Source organism: Vipera berus, assembly GCF_964194415.1.
Source record: "Vipera berus genome assembly, chromosome: 4".
Lineage (NCBI taxonomy): Eukaryota > Metazoa > Chordata > Lepidosauria > Squamata > Viperidae > Vipera > Vipera berus.
The window spans coordinates 97,571,646-97,594,974 of record NC_138206.1 but is presented as its reverse complement, the minus strand read 5'-3'; the positions used below and the strand labels follow the sequence as shown (position 1 = coordinate 97,594,974).

General features: G+C 40.7%; 1 protein-coding gene across 3 annotated transcripts in view; it reads left to right on the top strand.

Annotated features, from left to right (window-relative positions):
* The first annotated feature begins 8,190 nt into the window (after nucleotides 1-8,190).
* Nucleotides 8,191-23,329, top strand: part of DOCK9 (dedicator of cytokinesis 9) — a 125,885-nt gene continuing 110,746 nt past the window's right edge. For all 3 annotated transcript variants that reach the window (XM_081327644.1, XM_081327643.1, XM_081327645.1), the window contains exon 1: nucleotides 8,191-8,477. In XM_081327644.1, coding sequence (XP_081183770.1) covers nucleotides 8,328-8,477 — 150 coding nt within the window. In that variant the 5' untranslated portion in view covers nucleotides 8,191-8,327. The remainder of the gene's footprint in view (nucleotides 8,478-23,329) is intronic.

The following is a 23,329-nucleotide window of genomic DNA, read 5'->3' as shown; positions in this document are numbered from 1 at the left end:
TACCAGACCATCTTATTTGTCTCTTGAGAAACCTATATGTGGGCAAAGAAGCAACAGTGAGAACTGGACACGGAACCACTGATTGGTTCAAAATTGGGAAAGGAGTCCGACAAGGCTGTATACTGTCGCCCTGCCTATTTAACTTATATGCAGAGCACATCATGAGAAAGGCAGGGCTAGATGAATCAAAAGTTGGAATTAAGATTGCTGGAAGAAATATCAACAACCTAAGATATGCAGATGATACCACTCTAATGGCAGAAAGTGAAGAAGAACTAAAGAGCCTCTTGATGCGGGTGAAGAAGGAGAGTGCAAAAGTTGGGTTGAAACTTAACATTAAGAAAACCAAGATCATGGCATCCGGCCCTCTCAATTCCTGGCAAATAGATGGGGAAGAAATGGAGGTAGTGATAGATTTTATTTTCCTGGGCTCCAAGATCACTGCAGATGGGGACTGTAGCCAAGAAATTAAAAGACGCTTGCTCCCCAGGAGGAAAGCCATGGCAAATCTAGACAGCACACTAAAAAGCAGAGACATCACCCTGTCAGCAAAAGTGCGTATAGTCAAGGCTATGGTCTTCCCAGTTGCAATGTATGGCAGTGAAAGTTGGACCATAAAAAAGGCTGAGCGCCAAAGAATTGAGGCCTTTGAACTATGGTGCTGGAGAAGACTCCTGCGAGTCCCTTGGACTACAAGGCGATCAAACAGGTCAGTCCTAGAGGAGATCAACCCTGACTGCTCTTTAGAAGGCCAGATCCTGAAGCTAAAACTCAAATACTTTGGCCACCTAATGAGAAGGAAGGACTCACTGGAGAAGAGCCTAATGCTGGGAAAGATTGAGGGCAAGAGAAGAAAGGGACGACAGAGAATGAGGTGGCTGGATGGAGTCACTGAAGCAGTAGGCATGAGCTTAAATGGACTCCAGAAGTTGGTAGAGGACAAGAAGGCCTGGAGGAACATTGTCCATGGGGTCGCGATGGGTCAGACACGACTTCGCAGCTAACAACATAACAATTAATACATACCTGATTTTAAAAATAGAAAATATAACATAATATCTCTATTCTGAGTCAATTATAACTTACTGTTTGGTGATGATACATAACAGCCAATGTGTACACTTCTACTTTAAAAAGAAACAGGATTTGACTTGAGAATGTAAAAGAAAAATTGCTTGCTGGCAGAGATTCAAGCTTAGTCAACTGTTCTGTGAAATACTTTTCTGCAGATATGTTTAAGCTGTACAAACTGCCAGATTTTGCAGCTGAATATTATCCTGACTTGCTCAATCTTGTCTTCTCCTTAAATCAAAGATAATTAAATGCAGATGAAACACAAGTGATTTTTCTGAATCTGCATACAGTAATCTGTTACATAATGGAGTTATCCAAAATGATATGTCCTGTCTGAAAGATTTGGTTTCAGAACTTGCAGTGGACACACAACTTCCTGGCAATTATTTACACAAACTCCCCAGTTAAACTCAGCATCATATACAGATCAAGTGGGGAAATTCTTGAGCTACAATTTCTAGAGTAAGAAGAGTTAAATATACCTTATTTAATAGTAGTTAGTGTTATTGGTTTTCAATCTGGGTATATGCAATGATGGTGCTTAATTAAACCAGTATAAATTAATTAAATCTTTATGACTGTCATTTAGTCCAAAAATAAGAATATGATACCTTAAGAATAGTTTGTCTCATGTGGCTGCACCTGGCTATCCTCTGGGTTTGGAACTTAAGCAGAGCCAGAGGAGAAGACCAAAACTGTAGATCAGATTGAAAAGCATCTCAGAAAAGGCCATGGCATATGTACCTTTGCAAGAAGCATACAGAAGGGGTGTTCACAGGATCATCAGATGCTGTGTTTGACTTGAGGATCTCTCTATCTGCTAAGAGAATGTTAACATTAAGAGAATATTTGAAAGAGCTTTCACATACAGTATAAAATACAATGTTTTAGATGTATATTTATATAATTTTTGAACAATAGTGAAACAATAGATGATCCTGAAAAGAAATCTCACTGGCCTTGTTTACACATCAGTAAAGACAGGATTCTTAAATAGTATTTTACTGAACAAGTTAGTTTACTGCACCCAGAATGCTAAGCCAGACTGGATAAATTCATGTATAATGCTGATCTGGAAGAAATTATTATTTTGGGTTTGCTTTGGATGGAACTTAAAAGAGCTGTTAAGGCAGATGTACTTTATGGTATAATCCAACAGATTTAAGTAAAAATTGTGCAAACATGAGAGCTAATAGGTAGAACCTGTGAGAATTAAATTCTCATTGCTACTGGTTACTTCAGCACACTGGTGCTCTTTGGACAAGATCCCAGTTAATTGTTTAGCTATGAGCAGTTCTTGCACTGCCAACACAATGATTTACAGTGCAATTTCCTGCATGCTGTATGGGTGTGTGTTTTCATTTACTCATATGTATATGAATATTTGTATGTGTTTTGGGGATGCATTTGTGTGCAAGAGTGCAAGTTGTCAGTCTACAACAGTCAACTCCCAAAAGTGGAATCTGTCAACTTTTCTCTGTATACAGAACTATTGCTCTAAGGCAGAGCTTCTTGTTGAAAAGAAATCAGATCAAAAATATATTCTGAACTTTTATTAAAAAATGTGTATTAGATATGTAATGCATAATTTTATTTATAATTACATGATTATTTATAATTATCTGCACTTCTCAAGATTTGCAAAACTTTTTAAAGTAACCTGCTTCTCTAGAATTAAGACTTTAAAGAATTTTGTAGTATTATCTGGTTTTGTTAATTTGCTTTTTAAAATAATACTTAATGCATTTTTGTGGTCCCAAATTCTTATTTTATGGCCATCCAAAAGAGCTTTAATATTGTTTTCATTTATCTGGGAGTAAACCTCATTAGGTTTGGTAAATATTACTTCTGCAAAGACACTAATTAAATTTCCTATCCTTCTCCAGATGTTGCTAAGCTACAAACTACCAACTATTTTGGCCAGCACAATTTAGCAAAATGTGAATTGTCATATCTGGTCTACACAGGGTTTGTTTTTTATTTTTTGGGGAGGTGAGGTATTACTGCTCTTGAGTCAGTGTTAGTTCTAGGGCAGGCATGTCCAAAGTCCGGCCCGGGGGCCATTTGCGGCCCGGGGGGCGGTTTAATACGGCCCTCTAACAGCCCTCCCTGCTCTGTGTAAATGCGGCCCTCCCTTCTGATTGAGGGCGGCAAGCAGAAGACTGTCTGCCACAGGAGGGAGGGCGGTGAGAGGGCCGCATCGGAAGCCCGATCCTGACGTCACCGCCCAAACTTGGAAGACGAGCGTAGGACAAGCGAGTTTGGAGTTGGAGAAGGCAAGCGAGGGAAGTAGGTCGGGTCATTGCTGGAGGCTCTTCAGCAGCCTCAAGGCGAGGCAAGGGGTGGGGGGTCCTTTCCACCAACATCTATCAGCCCATTTCTTCTGTGAAAGACTGGAGGGGCTGACCGGGCGAGGGAGCCGGTGCGCGGGGGGCGCAAGGCTCCTGCACAGAAAGCTGGCTGTGGCGTTCTTTAGGGGAAAGGCGGCGGGGGGAGGGGGGCTTACAGAAATTGGGGAGAGCTGCTTTTTGGTTTCAAGAGAGGGGCCGCCCGCATTGGCGGAGGGGCGTGGCGCCTCTGGGCACGTGCAGAATGCCTTCCAGTCAGGGCCCAGGTAAGCCACGGCTCCGCTGGGCGGGGCAGGAGCGCCCCTCCTTCCCAGCGAGGCGCTGAGCCCGGTGCGGGCAGCGGAGGCTACCGGGGTGCGGCTAGTGGGTTGGGGCGTGCGACGCTGGTTCTTTCCTCCTCGGCAGGGAGGAAGGTGAGGCAGCGGCGGGGCAGGCCTGGCCCGGGAGAATCAGGGCGCGCTTTCTTTGCCGCCAGAGTTGCCCCGGCTCCGAAGCCCTCTGGCTCCCCTGGGCGAAGGCGACGTCCAGGGAAGGGCGGGGGGCTGCTGCGTGCTTTGGAGGGGAGGGAGGACGCACCTCCAGACGGCCGTGCTTAGGGGGCCTCCTGGGAGCGACCCCCCCCCCACACACATATGCCCAAGGGTATTTTCATGCAAGAATTTTGTACCTGTTCGAAAACAGCTCTGAATTTTGAGGTTGTTATAATGTTCAGAAAAATGTTCGGCCCTCCAGCATGTTCACTTCATCCAATCTGGCCCTCTTTGAAAAATGTTTGGACACCCCTGTTCTAGGGCCTAGGCGAGGGGTAGGCAACCTGGGCTCTTTTATGACTCATGGACTTCAACTCCCAGAATTCCTGAGTCAGCTGATTCAGGAATTCTGGGAGTTGAAGTCCATGAGTCATAAAGAGCCCAGGTTGCCTACCCCTGGCCTAGGCAATCACTTGGACAAGTCCCTGCAGTTTTCTTGGCAAGATTTTTCTGAAGCGCTTTGCCACTGCTGCCTCTGTGGCTAAGACAGTGGGGACTGGCCAAAGTTTCTCAGCTGACTTTAAAACTCAGTCTCCCAGTTTCTAGCCTGATGCCTTAACCACTACACTAAACTGACTTTCTTTCTACAATTGTCACAGATTATTATTGCTAGACCACAGCATGCTAGACTTCCCTGTCCTCCACTATCTTTTGCAGTTTGCCCAAATTCATGTTCATTGCGTTGATGACGCTATCTAGCCATCTCATCCTCTGCCATCCTTTTGCCTTCAATCCTTGCCAATATCAGGGTCTTTTCGAATAAGTCCCCACTTTTCAATAGATGACCAAAGTATTTGAATGTCAGCTTCAATGTCTGTCCTTCCAAAGGACAGCCAGAGTTGATTTTTTTTAGAAACTGACAAACAAACAAACAAATATTACGTTAGAGTTGACCTATGTCTACCTGAGTCTACCATTCAGGATCTATGACTGCCAAATGAAATACTTGTATTTCCTCTGTCCAATATATTATATATATATACATACATATATATACATATATATATATATATATATATATATATATATATATATATATATATATATATATATACATATTTGTGACCTTCTCTCTCTAGTATTTCTAGTGAACTAAATCCCAAATGATTTTATACAATTTTTTCCCTGGACAATTTACTTATTTTGCTCTTTATTGCATTCTGTTTCTCTCTATAGAGTTAATGAGGGCATCCATTTCATCTTGCATACCTTGTCAATATTAAACATGTCCCCTAACTCCTTGCCTTTCACCAAATCAGAGGCAGTCCTCAACTTACGACCACAATTGAGCCCATTATTTCTACTGCTAAGTGAGACAAGTGAGTTTTGCCCAATTTTAGAAACTTTCTTGCCACAATTCTTAAGTGAATTGCTGCAGTTGTTGTGTTAGTAATATGGTTCTTAAGTAAATCTGGCTTCCCTATTGACTTTGCTTGTCAGAAGGTTGCACTGCAAATGTCATAAATATGAGCCAGCTGCCAAGTGGCTGAATTTTGTTCATGTATTTGTGGGGATGCTGCAACAGTCATAAGTGTGAAAAATGGTCATAAGTCACTTATTTTAATGCTGTTGTAACTTCAAATGTCACTAAATGAGCTGTGTAAGTCAAGGACTACCTGTACTCACTGTTAGTTCTCAAGCACAGTCCAAGGACTTCAAGGTGGCCCATTTGAAACTAGGCAGATTTTGGCTTTATATTTTTCCTGTGGGAAGCAACAGCTATTCTGAATCTTTTTATGGCCTTAAGTGTTAAGATGGCAGTTACTGCTCATTCACTACCTCTTTTGTTGAATTCTAATCTAATAAAGCAGAAATGTATTCCATGCAGAAGAGATGAACTTTCCACAAGCAGCTCGACCAAGAATCCGTGCCATTTCATTTCTTTGAGACAGGTCTGTTCAAAATAAAGCAAGAGGAGACAGGCAGAAACTGAGAAAGGAATTGAACTTCATTTCTCCTATTTGGGAAAAGAGAAGTACGAAGCATAACTATTTTTTTACCAGCGTATGGCCAGTTCTACTTCTAATAATTTATCTTCTAACAATATTATATTAATAATTTATAGGGTCTTGCTGCATCATGCAACCACTGATATCAGTAATGAAGATAAACTTTCTATCGTCACAGAGATGCTTGGGTGAGCCTATAAGAAGCTATAGATCACTCACAAGGGCAGTTTTATTTCATTCTGCCCTTCTTCAGTTAATGTGGAAGTCCAGCAGAGGTGATGGGCGCTCAGTGAACTAATAAATATGTTCTGAAATGGTAGATATCCTGTACGCTGGATGAATGAAAAGTGGGGCCAGGTTATGTTCCAGTTAGCTACACTTGCTTTAATAATTCGGTCATTTATGTATTTAGCCACAAATATTAACAAACTGATCATTGATCACATCAATACAGAATTTCATTTCAGGCATAAGTGACCAGGTTCAAATTATCTTACTTTGGACACATTATGCAAAGACCTAGGGTTTTTTTTTTTAAAGTCTGTAATGCCAGGGAAGATGGAAGAAAAAAAGACCAGCAGCAAGGTGGGTGGACTCAGTCACAGTGGGAATGAGTTTACTGTTGGAACACCATAAAATCAGATCAAGGACAGATCATTATAGAGAAAATTTATATGGTCGCTAAGATTTGGCACCAACTTGATGGTATATAATCAATTTATTAATTTATATGACACCAAAATTATATAACTCATAGAAGTTTATAAGTATACAAAACACAACATACTGTTCCCTGCAATGAACCAGATTATTTTATCAAAATGACAAAATGTGCATTATGATGTTACAATATCTATCTATTATGTTCTTGTGTATGATATCTCATTGCAATACAAAAGGGTGAAGTTACTTATTCCAGTTCCATAATACAGTTGAGTAATAGGAAAATGTATTTTTATTACATGGAAAAGTGCAAATAATCCTCAACTTACGACCACAATGGTGCCCAATTTTTTTCTTGTTGAGACATTTGTTAAATGAGTTTTGCCCCATTTTACAACCTTTCTGGCTACAGTTAAGTGAATCACTGCAGTTGATAAAGTTAGTAACCCAGGTGTTAAGTGAATCTGGCTTCCCCATTGACTTTGCTTGCAAAAGTGGAGCATATGGTCTTGGGACACAGCAATGGTCATGAACCAGTTGCCAAGGTCATGACAGTGAAAAACGGTCATATGTCTCTTTGAAAGGTCACTAGATGACTGTTGTAAATCAAGGACGACCTGTACTTAAAAGAGTTTTGAGTAGATTAGGGTGTTTTTAAAAAAATATTTATGGATCAAAGCCATGACTTGGTGTCACGAAGTTTCTAAAGTAGTAGTAATAGTATATGTATAGCAGAGCTGTCAAAGAAAGGATCTATTCATTGCTTGTGAGAACTCGCTTCGTGATAGGTGATGAAACTATTACAAACGCCTACATTATTGTATTAAAACGCCTATTTTAAAAATGCCACTTTTGATAAAAATTAAACGGGGTACTTATGTGATTTGGAAGTCCACTATATTTGAATGCCTGTATCAACAGTTGCCCATATTGAAAGATAGAAAAATCATTTACGTTACGCGCACGTGGGAGCTCCATTTATGTGGAGTTATGTACGCTGAATTTAGCCGTCATGCTTGTTTCTTTTGACGTCTGCTCTAAGAGGCAGGAAAGAAACCCCTGAAAGATGCGGTTGTGTGAAAAAAACCCTTCTGCATCGCTCCCCTCCCCTAAATGACCAGATCACGAAAAGCAATCGCCGCTTGGGAGGGGAAAAAAGAGGTCAACGCTTGGGAGGGAATGGAATTTCCGCTCTTCGTTTGGCCACGCCCCAAACCCTCGCAGGGGGCGGGGACTACTAGGGTGGGCGCAATGGGGCAACCGCACAGGTAAACGTATGTATGGCCCAATCAAAGGCCATGTAAGGAAACGGGTTAGGCGGACACCGCGCACTTTTATTTAAAGCGACCTCACATCTTACTAGAAAGAGCGGGGCCACGCCTCCTCCATTCCACTTGCGCCAATCAGCCTCCGAGGGATCGCTGTCTCCCGAGCGTGCTAGTGTTTGGAGCCAGGGGAGCGGCGGCGGCGGCGGCGGCGGCGGGCGCTGTCTCGCGAAAGGGAGGGGCTACCTGACGGGAGCGGCGGCGCGAGGCCAGCCGGCGCCGAGCCAATTGCGACACGAGAGGCACCGGCGGGCGGATCGGACGGCTGCGCTTGACGAGGGAGGGAGGGAGGGAGGGAAGGGGAGGATGGGGCTCCCGAGCGCCGGCGAGGCAGCGCCCTGAGAGGTGGCCGGGCCGGCTTCGGCTCTCCCGCGGCGAGAGGGGCCGCCGGGAAGAAGCGGTTCTGAGAAGAAGGAGCGGAGGGCCGAGGCGGGAAGGATGGCAACCCTGTCTCTTCAGTCCGCCGCCGCCTCCTCCTCCTCCTCCTCCTCGGAGACTCGGAAGTTCACGCGGGCGCTCAGCAAGCCGGGCACAGCCGCTGAGTTGCGGCAAAGCGTCTCCGAAGTGGTGCGGGGTTCCGTTCTTGTGGTGAGTGGCGGCGAATCCGGGAGGACCGGATTCGAGCGGAGCGGGTGGTTTTCTTACCTCCGGTGGGTTCGGACGCCCCTTTCTCCCTCCCTCGCTTGCTTGGGACGAGGAGGGAGCAGCAGCCGCCGCCGAGTCGCTCTCCCACCAGCCCTGTCCCGCTTGTAGGTTGTTTGGCCAGACGGCCGCCTCGCGGGTCTGTCTGAAAAGAAGGCAGGGTTCACACGGATTATTACCCCGTCCGTGCCCCTGCTCCCTTCAGACGTGTCACCCCGCGCCTCGTCCAGCGGGTCTATGCATCGCTTTTTTGGAGGGGTGGGGTGGGGGTGCGTAAGGAAGGACAGGTTTAATTTGGATTCCGCTTCTCCCCGTCCCAATGAATGGCAAGATCCCTTTTCTAAGTTCCAGCGTTTCCCAACCTTAGGAACTTGAAGATGCGTGGACTTCAACTCCCAGAATTCCCCAGCCAGCATAGCTGGCTGGGGAATTCTGGGAGTTGAAGTCCACGCATCTTCAAGTTCCTAAGGTTGGGAAACGCTCTAACCGATCTCGCAGTGTCGGAATTCCCGAGGCTAGGTTCGGGCTAGCGAAAAACTCCGCTCGGGGGATGAACTAGCCCCGCCTGCTTCCGGCTCGGTTTTCCCCACCTTTGGTTTTTCCTCCCGTTCAGCTGGTACCTGTTTCCCGTTCTCTGAATCCTTCTGTTTCCCGTTCCCTACTCCGAAGTACTGAATACACAGGAACGGGAAGGAGTGGGGGGGGGGGGTTGATCCCATCCCTTCTGCAGCAGCTGGCTCTCTAGACGTTCGGGTTTCCCCTTTTCTGTAAAAACTTCCGTCCATTCACAAGGAGTCCCCGCCTTCGTTTCCTTCCCGCGATATCTATGAATGAATGAGTGATTGGAAAACTCGGGAGAGGATTCCAGGAGTTTATGGGCGAAAAAAAGGTGGCTATCGCGAAACAGCTTCAGCAGTTGCTTTGAAAAAAAAAATAAAGCACTAAATCTTTTTAGTTTAAAGTTTTTAAGCTTCCGTGCGAATAGAATAGAATTCAACTCAACTCAACTCTTTATTGGCCAAGAGGGATCAGACACACAAAGAATTTGTCTTCAGTGCATAAGCTCACACTGTACCTATAAACAGCAAGTAATATGTCATGGGTAATAATCATAGTTAGAATCATTAATCATAAGTTACAAATAACAATTGATAAAACATAAACCAATAGGAGAAGGTAGTAGGAAAGATGGGAAGATGAAAAATAGGAGCGAATACCCAGCCTAGTGCTGTATTTCTCTTATCCATATTTTTTATTGTCTTCTCTCTTTTATTTTTATTTTGTTACCAACTGAAATGTTTCTTTTTTTTTATTGAAAAGTTTTACAATACATTTTTTTAAAAAGACAAAACCCCTCCCAACCCCCTCCCCTCTCCCCAACCCTCCCCAACACCTCCCTTCCCCCTCCCCGACTTCCCAGAGCTCAATACAGGGTATAAAAATACAAGCAATCATAGTCTACCTTATGCAAACAACAATAAAATATTAAATCTATTGCACTTTAACTCTTATAAAATAACTACAAGCAATATAAATATCACATCAGTACTTATTCAAATGCTAGATGAAACTACCAACTGAAATGTTTCATGGACTTTTTGTAACAAGGTTAGAGATTTTAGAGGGTTTGTCTTTAAAATGTTGGCAAGAGCAGAAGAAAGAAGCTGGTAGAATCATGACAAAACGTGAGAGTGAAATCTTGATGGAACATGTCAGTTCAAATCAAGTTATTTAAACAAGAGTTAGTGTTTTATTCTGTGTATTGCTTTTCTATTCTGTGTACTTACTGCGTTTCTTTTCTGTCGGAATGAGCATATATTGTAAGTATGTTGTCCTGAGACTGCAGGTTATAGATCTCTGATGTTCATCCAATTAAATACCACTCTGTCAACTTTGTCTCCAGCTCTTTTTCCTACAGTGTGCTGGTGTTCAAAGAGCTGCTTGGTTATTTTCCCCCAGATAAGTTAAGGATAAATTTGTATCTACAAGTGATACCAGTACATGGAGACTGTGAGTTCTTGTCCTGCCTTAGGCACAAAGCCAGCTGGGTGACCTTGAGCCAGTCACTCTCCTTCAGCTCTGGGAAGCAGGCAGTGGCATACCATTTCCAAAATCTTGCCAAGAAAACTGCAGGTAGTTGCCAGAAGTCAAAGGCACACATAGAAAAATACAATACAGTAGAAGCTATTGTTAAAAATTGGGATGCCTGTATTCATGATTGGGTAAATCACAGAATTTGATGGTGATATTAAAGAATCTTACGAATTAAGGCAAATATACGTGTCCCAGGATAAAGAATCTTACTCCCTTGTGGTGAGTGGTGACACTACGAGCACTTGACATAGTTCTAGCCCTTAAAAATAGAAAATTAATTTCTTTGAATTTGGGAGACTGTTAATTCTAATCTTTCTTTCGGCACAGAAGGTAGCTGGATGACTTTGGAGAAAATATGAGTGTCTCTATCTCTCATCCCAACCCACCTCACTTGATGTGGGGCAAATAGGAGGAAGCATTATGTACTCAATAAGAGTTGACTCTGACTTGATAGTTCATAATTTTAAGTCAAGATAAGATATAAATCAAATAGTGTTCAGCTCATTAGGTAATTTCTATATGTGGTAATTCAGGTATGATAGGCATTGCTGCAAGTTTAATGAATACTTTTCTAACCAAGACTGCAGACTTGGAATAATTTTACCAAGAGACTTAAGGATAGATATATTACATGATTGTGTTTTTGATTATTGCAAGTTGCAGGTTATTTTATATTGTCTCTTCTTTTGGTAAAAGAGTACAAATTATGTAGCACTGAACAAGTGCTCCCTTCAAAATGTTTTAGGATTAGATCTCTTATGGATCTTAGTGCTGGTAGGGTTGGTCATACTGGTTTCCAACTTTGTATGTTGAGAGTAGTCTAGTCTGTAATGATTTGGTTGTATCTTTCTATCTAGTACATTGACATAGCTTAGCATTATTTGCATCCTGGCTATGTGTCTGCACGTTGTGTGCATTTCCACTTGCAGGGACTCACATGCTCCTTGGTGGAGCAGTGGGCTAATGCCTCCTTAAGTAACACCAGCTGCCTGCAATTAGTGCAGGTTCTCATCCCACCAGGCTCAAGGTTGACTCAGCCTTCCATCCTTCCGAGGTAGGTAAAATGAGGACCCAGATTGTTGGGGCAATTAAGCTGACTTTGTAATAATGCCGCTTGGGGTGTGTGTGAAAGCCCTAACAAGCAGGCATATACATAGAATGAAGGCTACTGCTAAGCTTGTAAGCCGCCCTGAGTCTTCGGAGAAGGGCGGGATATAAATGGAATTAAAATAAATAAATAAATAAATAGTGGTATTGTCTCTTATAGTCTCCAGATTAGAAATCCTAACGTGCAGACAAGTATGTGAATATGCTTGGAACAAATTTACATGTTGGTTCACTTGTGGTACAATGAGTTGAATGTGCCCTAACTGTCCTTACCATTAGCAGGAAATGCTGCATGTAGTGTGATATGACTATTGTTGGAAAACTTAAGTCTATACGTCTTCTATTTCACAAAACAGAATTATGTGAAAGCCTTGATTGTTCAAAGTGGAGATCAGTATCTATAGACGTCTCTGATGATCATCATGGCATAAAGAAGATTACAATTTAGCATGTAAAAAGGTAAATGGTGAAAAAAATGAATGAATACATGAATGAATAGGAAGGAAAGAAAGAAAGAAAGAAAGGACTAGGAAGGAAAGAAAGGAGTATGAAAGGATTTGCTTTTAATGAAAGAAGGATTAGGAGTGACATGATAGCAGTGTTCCAATATCTCAGGGGTTGCCACAAAGAAAAGGGAGTCAAATTGTTCTCCAAAGCACCTGAAGTCAGGACAAGAAGCATGGGATGGGAACTAATCAAGGAGAGAAGCAATCTAGAACTAAGGAGAAATTTCCTGAAAGTTAGAACAATTAATCAGTGGAACAGCTTGCTTCCAGAACCTGTGAATGCTGCAACACTGGAGGGTTTTAGGAAGAGATTAAACATCCATTTGTCTGAAATGGTATAGGGTTTCCTTCCTGAGCAGGGGGTTTGACTAAAAGACCTCCAAGGTCCCTTCCAACTCTATTATTCTGTTAAAGAAAAATGTATTTCTATGAAACTTGGAGAAACTAAAAAAGATGTAACAGAGCTAAATGCAGATGGTCTGAGCTTGTGAGGTTGATGAATATATTCAGGAAAGTGAAGATGTAGGTTTAATTATGAATGAATTATGGACTGTTCTTAGGGATATATATGAAAATAGGAATGATTAGTGACAGTAGCTTGCCATTTGTCATAACAGAAGAATGAATTTTGGTTAAAACTAACATTCTGCATGTAAGTGATCTGGGGAAACTTACTTTGCTAAGTAACATGAATAAATAGGAATGAGTAGAGAGAGTTACAAATAGCAATTAGGTTCAATGCAAGGATGAATGTGAATTTATAAGTGTTTGATGAGTTTTTACAAAAATCTTATTCTGAATACATGATTTAAGATAATTCCATTCATGTTTGCAGATAGAAAAGAAATGAATAGAAGACCATGACTAAGAGAAATAGTGGTAGAGCAAAGATTCATGATTCTGAACGTAGATTATGGTATCAAGAGTAGATCTTAAGGAAAAAAAATAGATGTGTAAGAAAAATAGCACTTTTTTAATGAAAAAGTATTACAAGATACCGTAGATAAGACTGCCTTCTGGTGAACAGAAAAAATCTGTTCTGGTGAACAGAATTATATTTCAGAGTACTTCATAAAAGCATATGGAGTTATGATAAAGGGGAATATGAAAAAGAATATTTGGTCAAATGACGAAGTGAAAGAGACTGAATTAAAAAGAATATAAAAGTATAATTGATGCAAAAATCTCGAATGTAGAGAGGGAAGATAGTTGTAGAGGATGTAGTCAAGAGAACAAAAAAGAAGTAGAGGGAATACACAAGAAGTTCTATAAAAGTTTGTTTTGGAAATGAGAAAAAAATGAGCCTCCAGCAGCATTACTGGGTCAAATTATATGAGATGAAAATGGAGTCAGAAGTTGCTAGAGGTAATATATAAGTGATTTGCATAGAAATGTTAGTGCAATTGAAGAGCAGGTTTGAAGACAATGCTAGAAATGTTAGTATCCATGAGAAAAATAATGAAGTAATAAATCCTATGCGAATGTTGTAAAATGATAACAGTGCAGCTATAACAAACATACTAAAATATGGATGTTATTTGTATATGGAATGACTGTGCTTATCATATGTTTAAATCTGAACATTAAGAGAGAAGACTTGTACTTGGGAATGTCTTGGCTGATGGTAAGCCAAGTAGAGGTTGCATTTTTTTACATTTTGTCCCAATAAATTCTAAAGAACTGTTGTTATTGTTGTTATTGTTCTATAATGTTAAGATCAGGTTATAGCTTTTTTGCTGTGCCAGGGAAAATTCTTATTAAAGAGGGTATAGGAGGTATCAGTAAGCAGAATTTGGAAATGTTTAGCTTTGAGTTGGGCAAGATGTGTGCAGATCAGATTTTTGTTCTTTGAAGATCATTGAGAAATGTATAAATTTGAGAAAGAAATCTATAATATATTTATTGATCGTGAAAAGCATATGATGAAGTAAATAGAATTGTGTTATGGATATGTTTAGTGAATATCTAAAGGTTAGTTCCTGAGTGCAACACAGGCAGTATGATTTTGAGGTGTAACTGGTGTGAGATTAAATTGAGTGCCTAGCAAACGTACTGAACAGGGAATAAGACAAAAATTTCCCTGGTTTAATATTTTTATGATTACATATATACACAAAGCTTATAATAACATTTTTATACGTTTTTTGGTTGAGGACTTGGGAATATATAGAACCAAGTTATTTACAGCATATATTAGACTGTGAAGAGCAAATGCTGGTAAATATGTAGTTTCTTGCAAGAAATGGATCTTGATAGATGGAAAAATGGCTTTGTATAGAGGGTGCTTCTGCCCACTTTGTTACATGGAAGTAAAAGTTTGGTTTGTGAAGAGAAATATAAAAGTTAAATGTCGTGAGTATGCACTATTTAAGAGGTATGTCTGATAATAGCCGATCCTCATATCCTATCACAAGACGTTTTATAGTTATCTCATCTTCCTAATTGGTTTAAGGTCTGTTTTGTTTTAGAGGAAAAGTTAAATAAATTAATTTCTCTCCATGCTCAAATCATTAACAGTCAACCTATTTAATACTTGTTTAAAACTTTATAGATGACTTAGATGAATAGATGAATAACAATGAATGATACAGGCCTGCTGAGCAAGTAAAACAAATAATTATAGTCTGCTGTGTCAGAGGCATTCTCTACACCCAGAGTTTTTAACCACAGTTAATTAGCTGAATAGAATGTCATGGGTATTTTGTCAAATTCAAAATAAGATTAGCTAGTGGAGATTTGTGTTTGACAAATCCATGCTGATTTCTGGTAAATATTACATTGTTTTTAAGTTGCCTACAAATAATTCTGTTTATCATCTGTTCTAGAACTTTCCCAAATGGTGGTGCGAGGTTGATTTATCTTTAATTCTCCATATCTGCCCTGTTTTTTAAAGTTGGAAACAACATTTGCATCATCCCAGATATATCAAAATTACTATATAAAATGACAACCATCAATTAGTGCCATAGCGTGTAGTTCATTTTGTTTTGAGGACTTAAACTCATTCAGAGTGGAGATACTCTATAAACCTGTTTCAGTTAGTTCCATGTTACGGTACATTTGTGTCTCTTTATCCTGTTTTTCAGATTTGCCATGTAGATATATATATAGCCCTCACTTATTTGTTGTAATTGGGACCAGGAACCCCATTGTTAAGCAACATGATTGCAAAGTGAAAAATCACTTGACCACACCATGTTATGATGGCAGTTCTAGTAATTCTGGTTGCAGTCATTCAGTGAATTGCAATTTATGACTTCCTACCAATTTCCCCATTGACTTGACTTGTTGGAAGCTGGCAGTGAAGGTTGCAAATGGTGATCATGTGACCATGGGATGCTGCACTAAAAACATGATCATGTGATTGCCGGAAAGCAGTAACTGCTGAAACTTGGGACAGTCATAAAATCTTGTTAGTACCGTCATAAATTTCAACATTCACTGAATGTGTGTTTGCTAAGCGAGGACTATCTATACATTTTTTGTTGAACACTGAAAATAGGAGTTGATGATATTTTAATGTCTTCATTGAGTATTGATTCTTTTCTTTTCTATTTGGACTTATTTAAGAAGCTCCCAGTTTTTGTTCTTTGCATCCTTGACCAACCTCAACTCATTTGGAGTCCTACAATTCCGGATACCTTCATTATAATTTTAGACTACTTGGTGTGTACAGTACTCCTTCTTGAGAATCTGGATCTCTTTCCACCGCTTTATATGCATCCTTTTACCCCCTCTACACTAGGGAAAGTACATTAGTTCTTTCTGCTATATTTTCCCCCCTCATGGGAATTATTTGAAATTGTGCTTTTATTATTCCCTTTTTAAAAGAATGTTCATTTATCTTGAGCTCCTTTTTCTATTAGGTTCTCTTATTATGGAATTCCTATTTCTCAATTCATTAAAATATAATTGAATATTACATAATTGTTCCATGTTCTTATTTCTGTTTCTAAGTATTGGGCCTTCCGTACTAGTTACTATCTATGAAGGAAATCAAATCCTTGTTTTTTCCCCCAGCCTACATGAATTTCTAAGTTCCAAGAAAACATACAAAAGTGAACTTTATACAATTGAAGAAATGCATAAAGCCTAACCACTAGATGGAGTAATATTTCATAGTTTCATGCAATTCAAAGATTTAAATTTGAAAGATTTTAAGATTTAAATGGAAATATTTAAGATTTATACAACTTAATAATTAAAGTGAAATATTTGTTTATACTTTAATATATTTTTATAAACATGTTTATAAAAGTTTAAACATTTATAAAAACAGTTTCTTACTGAAACTCATGTACTATAATTTCTTACTGAATATATTGTTGAAAAGTAAAAACATATTAGGTCTCTTTAAAAAAGGTATCTATTAGAATATCTTTTATATGCAACTTGGTCTTATGGATAAGCAATTTTAATGCTAGTTGTTCACTCTATAATGTGCAGAGTCATTTTTAATACATGTTATTTATTATCATCCTCCTATAGATTTGCTCCCTCAAGCTATTGAGTATCCTTCCTCCTATTAGTTAAAATGAGAATTTTTAATTTTAGTTTTCATTTAAGACATTTTGAAGTTTTAAACTTTTGTACTATTACTATTAATATTGTTACATATTTGCTATCAGGATTTATCTGTCCCTTTCTCAAAATGTTAATATTGAGCAGAAGGATTTATATCTGAAAATATCTACTAACATCCTTTTTATAAAAGAGTTGGGGTGACACAGTGATTAAGAATGCAGTATTTCAGGCTGATGGTGTATACTGCCAGGAGATTGATGAACAAGTAGAAAGAAAGAGGAAATATCTGCTTTTTGTTAAGTAGTATTTTGTGGTTACCATGGGTGCCATTTTTTCACTATATTTACGTCATGATGTCAAAACTCCAAATTTGTTGCCTGCCTCTGCTGAAAGATTTAAGTATCATCTGGATATTTCAGAAACTGCTAGATGTAGACTTTTGGTGCAACTGCCTCTGTTCTGCAAGGCTAGGCACAGGTCTTTCTCAGATAAGGTGTGGTGCTTTGCATCATAGTGTGTCAGATTCCTACCTATTGGCACAAAGGGATACTGGAACATTACCATTTTGGTACACCTAATCTTTGCAATCTTTCTGGAGGCTGCTGAATAGAGCTTGCTGACTAGTTTGGAAATTTTGTTTTATTCATCTATCAGGACAGAGGACATGGTTTTGTTTCTAATAGTTTCAAATAAACAGTTCAAATATGAGGGCAATTCGGAAATAAACCTCCGTTTGGTTATCAATGACAGACACTCACAGATACAGAACTTTCATTATATACCGGATGGATGGATGGATGGCTCGTCTGAGTTTTCGTAATGTTTCGCAGTAGACTTCTAAATTGATGGTTAAACCACACTCCATGAATTTCACTAGCAGTACTCCTTTGGCATCTTCACATTTGCAGGATTTTCTATGCCTTGGCACCACTTCCCGTGTGGTGTTGCTTCACAATAATGCTTGCCCGCACGCCGCTAGATGCACCCAAGAACTTTTGAAGCAGTTCCGTTGGGATGTTTTTGATCACCCAGATTTTAATAACCCAGATTTGGCACCGAGTGACTACTACTAAGGAATTTCAAACCTTGTAAGACGTTATGACAAGTGCCTCTATTTGAATGGCGATTATGTCAAAAAGTAATATAATGTAGTTTTCTAATGTGTTATAATAAAAGTTCTGTATCTGCGAGTGTGTCATTGATACCCAAATGGAGGTTTATTTCTGAATTGTCCTCGTAACAGAATTCTGGCTGAGTACTGCTGAGATGGTAGTGATGGAGATGGAGAAACAACATAACTCTCTTATATGTTGATTCTTAAGTGGACTTTAGGAATGCAACCAAGCTCTGAAGAAGTTGGTCAGACTAAATTGTAGTCTCCACTGTATCAGAATTAACACACTGGCTAAACATTTTTAATAAGCTAGTATTAGCAAATCAAATTAAATAAAATCTTTAATTTGGTCATAGACCAACATAGCATTACACAATCAGCCCAACAATTTGATTGGAACAAAGTAGTTAAACCTAGAAACATTGGACTGAATATGACTACAGTAAAATAACAGATAAGTCAAAATGTTTATTTTCACAAAGATTATAACTTTTAAGATATAAATGACTATTACTATTAGTTCTAATACAATAACTTCATAATTTCCATTAAATTTGTGTGTTTGTCAATAATCTGTGTTTTAAGGATATATTACATAGGCCAAGAAGTAAAACTTAAATTAAAATTTAATTTTATTACAATAATTACATTAGAGGCAGTGCTTAATGTAAACATTCATTTGAGTCATTAATGAAAAATTTGACAGAATTAGATCTGAAAAGTAAATAGTGAAAATAGTAAAAATATAAAAGGTGATTTGATACTTTGAAAATAACTCATTTTCTAAGAAAAATCACCAAGCTCCTATCGTGACTTTAAATATGTATTTCTCTGCTTCACAATCTGTGGCCTGCTTAATCAGCTATATGAAACAATTTTTCTCTTTTATCCAAAGAGAAAATGTGGTTTGCTTGGTTTTGGCTTTGTGTATTGTGTCAGACCATTATTGGTATATCAGTAAGGTTAGGTGAAAACCCAGACATTGTGACCTATTCAGCAAACCAGGTCTTCACATATTGAAGTGTGGTTTGAAAAAGAATGGAGTCCTCTACAGATCCACCTAGAAATGGGTTATTCCTGGGTTCACAAATATAGTATTGTCTCTGTAAACAGTAATTAAGCTTCCTTCAACTCTGTAGAAATTGCTTCTCAGGTAACATTTATAGAATCTTACAGTTTTCTTTATTTGGAAATGTATGAATGAAAAAAATAACCTACATTCTTTCATATTCCAGTAACTCCAATTCTACTAACATTGAATTCATTTGGAAAAGTTTTTTTTAAATGCTTAATTGTCTGCTCTCTAGTGGTTTACTATTTGCAGTACAGGCATATCTGGATATTTAAAATAAGCTTCCACAGTTGCATCTATCAAATAGTTCCTATAGCAGCAACAGATGGGCATATCTCCTGCATCTCTTTTTGTGCAAGGGCAAATGTTCTTGCAGCAGGAATCTTAACACCCCCCCACCCCCATCTTTTCCAAATCCAGCACCTCAATATTCAGGTTGAGAAGAAAATTGCCTGCTGGTGCAAATTCTAAGCTGAGCATTCTGGGAGAAGCTTTTCTTGCAGCAGATGAGAGAATTCGTTGTGCCTGGCACTAGAAGCTGCAGCAGGCTGCTTTTTTCTTTTTCTGTTTTGGCTTCAGAAAGATTTGAGAACATTGAGAAATGGAAATCAAGGCAGCTTAGTTAGGAATGCTGGATTTTTTTTATCTGTTTGTTTTTCGAGCATTTTAGAAAGGATTCTGTTAGGCATGGCTGCATTATGAGGTGTGGCTCTTGCTGATATGTTCAAAGGATTTTTGGCATTCTTCTACATAAGCTTAGAATATAGTGGTATTAAATCTTAATAGATATATACTGCTGGAGTGGCTGAAGAAAACCATGCTTGTGCAATAAAGGAATATATTTTGGAAACAAATGCATTAGCTGGAAAGGCTGGATGCAGAGAAATTGTAATGGGTTGCACGACTAGTGTTATTTTATTTAAAGGTTTTCGTACAGTTATTGAGAGAAACTGTTCATATATTTGCAAACATCAAAGAGAAAATAAAGCTCTGGAATATACAGCAGATAGCTTAACAAAAGAAGACTCTGGGATACTGATCCATTCATTTTTGGTAAATGTTGATGTGCTTCATTAAGATATTTTAAATTAATTTTATATATTTTGTATCTGGTTATTTTGAAATTCTCCACCCGTTCTTAGTCTGTTGCTGTTGAACCTTCACTATTTTAATAATAGTACAACATGATAAAATACTGCTGATACTATTTGTAAGAAATATTTTTAGCAAAACATTGATTTTTTTTCTCAGAATGTCTATGCAGTACTATTTTTAGCATTCTTGTTATTTTATGAATATCCAAAGCATGTATCTGGAAAAGAAGATATTTCTAATTATAATTGTAATAGAAGCTAGAAGAATACAGTAAAACAAGGTATTCCTTTCTATATAGATGATGTGGTTCTTGTAAAGATAAGCAAAGCATTTAGAAGAAAGAGCTTTTCAAGTATATTTTATTTTTATAATGAAGTGCAGATGTAGCATACGAAACTTGTTAAATAGTGCATATTTAGCAATCTGTGATGTATTTCGGCATTGGGCGTATTGTATTAGCATTTGAGGGAGTGGTAATGTAGTATCTGGTAATTTATTAGTGCAGACAATCCATGTACATAACAAGTATGCATGTTAATGTCTTTTGACAATAATGAATATGCTGCAGTAATGATTATTCTATTTTATTAAGCCTGATTTGACAAAAATATGTTAACCTAAAGGAAAGTTAATTAGACAAAATCCTTATTATGAGTTATTTTTAAATTCAACATTTTCATTACTTTATGCTTTACTTTATGTGAACAATAGTTTTGAGAAAAGATACACTGAGCATTAAGATATCCATGAACCTAAAATAGGTCTTAGCATAGTTGTTATAATATTTATTAAGATGGTTATCAACTGCCTTTCTGACCAAAGTCATTCCTATGAAGATACATAATTTTTAAAAACAAGATAATTATGTTAAGTACAAACTATTTTTAAATAATACAAAATATGAATTCTCAAACCAGTTCAAATGAAACAATATTGATACTCTACTAACAGAAAAGCTACCTACTACTTGGGTAAGAAATGCTATAATCTTGGTGCTTCCATGCTACCATTTCACTAACTTTTCTTATGCTGCAGTTTACAAGTAGCCCTTGACTCATGACTGTAACTGAGGCCAGAATTACAGTCATAAGTCATTATAGTTGCAAGTCGGGACACCTGTTCTGAACCAGCCAACTACCGGCCTTGTAATAAGGCAAACCCCTGTTCAAGCAGTAGAGACTGGAGAGCGTCTGAGGCTGCAAAGCGTCTGCCAAGTTTAATTCACAAGCAAAACAACAGAACAAGAAACCAAAAGCACAGGAACTTGAATCCTCAAGCGGAAGGGTTGCTTTCAGCAACCAGCCCCTCCCCAAACACTCCTTTTATTTAGAGTTCAGGGCGTGGTCTCCCTGTGCCTCCTCCCGAGGAGACCCGCAGCCTTTTTCTGCTTAGTCCTGCTCGACTGCCTCCTGCGTCGGGCGTCCTTGAACAGGGCCAGCTGTGGGTCATCATCCTCCGCACTATCGGGCTCACGCAGCTGAGAAGAGGGCCCCGGCTGGGAGCTCTGCCAAGCCTGCAAGCCATCATCAGCCGGTTCGTCTTCCACACCCTCCTCCTCCCCCTCATCTGAGTCATCCGATACATCCGAGCCGGCTGCCGGGCCCACAGGCTGGCCCTGAGTCACAACACTATCCCGCACCGCAGGGCCCTTCCCCCGGGGCTGCCGATCCGGATGCGGTCGGGATGGGAACTGTTCGTGAAAAGCAGTCACCAACGCAGGGGCATGAACGGCGGTCGCGTCTTCCCATGTGAAGTCCTCCGGCCCGTACCCTTTCCACTCGATCAGGTACTGGAAGCGACCTTTCAGCCAGCGGGAATCCCTGATGCTGGCGACCTCGTACTCGGGGGTGCTGCCGCCATCGCGAGGTCCTGATGGGGGAGGTTCCGCTTGGCGAAGTGGACAAGCCGGTTGTTCGGGGACCAACAAGGACCGATGGAAGACGGGGTGCACGCGCAGGGAACGTGGCAGAGTTAAACGATAGGCGACCGGGTTGATGACGGCCTCGACTGGGAACGGTCCAAGGTAACGGTGGTCCAGCTTCCTCGCCGGCCGAGTGGATGGTAGGTTCCTGGTGGACAGCCAGACCCGATCCCCCACCGATAGTGGAGGCGTATCCCTTCTCGACCGATCGGCGAACCTCTTGTAGTCGGCCTTGGCCTTCTCCAGCTGCCGTCGCACCAACCGATGGATCGCCTGTAACTCCGCCATGAATTCGTTCGCTGCCGGCTCCGGTGAGTCCACGGGAGAAAGGGGGAAAAACCGGGGGTGATAACCCACGTTGGCCAAGAACGGTGTCATCTGCGTGGAGGTGTGCTGCGAGTTGTTAAAGGCAAACTCGGCTATGGCCAAATAGTCCACCCAATTGTCCTGCTGCAGGTTAACGTAGCAGCGCAGATACTGCTCTAAGATGCCGATGACCTTCTCGGTACCCCCGTCGGTCTGAGGATGATGCGCGGACGAGAGGCAAACCTTAATGTCCAACGCCCGCATCAACTCCTGCCAGAAGCGGGCTGTAAACTGGGCCCCCCTATCGGAGACGACTCTATCGGGAAGGCCGTGCAGCCGGAACACCTGTTGGATGAACATGCGACTAGTGGCGCGAGCTGACGGTAAGCCGCGACAGGGGATGAAGTGCGCCATCTTGGACAGCATGTCCACCACCACGAACACTGTCGTGAAGCCGGAGGATGGGGGTAGATCCGTCAGAAAGTCCATGGACACAGCCCCCCAGGGTCTCTTGGGTGTTGGCAAAGGCTGCAGTAAACCAGGCGGGGCCCCTGTCGCTGACTTGGCCTGCCTGCATGGGACGCAGGAGGTGACATAAGACTGGACGTCGTGTCGGACTCGGGGCCACCAGAAGGTACGGGAGACCAGGTTCAGAGTCTTGAACAGGCCAAAATGCCCCGCAGCCGGGTTATCATGACACTGGCTGAGGACGAGTCCCCTGAGTGGCCCTCCCGGAACATAGAGCCGGTCACGATAATACAGGAGTCCATCCGTGACCGACCAAGGCGAATCTGGCCCCACCTCTTCCTTCCGCTGAGCCACCCACGCCTCCTGCTGCTGCGCCTCCCGGATCCGAGCCCGTAGATCCACCGGCTCCCGCACCGCAGCAAAAGACTCGACGGGGATCACGGTCCTGGGCGGAAGCTTGTCTTCCGCTCGGGTGTACTCGGGCTTCCTGGACAGAGCATCCGCTCTCTGGTTGTGCCCGCTTGGTATGTACCGCACCCGGAAGTCAAACCTCGCAAAGAAGAGGGACCACCGGATCTGGCGTTGGTTCAA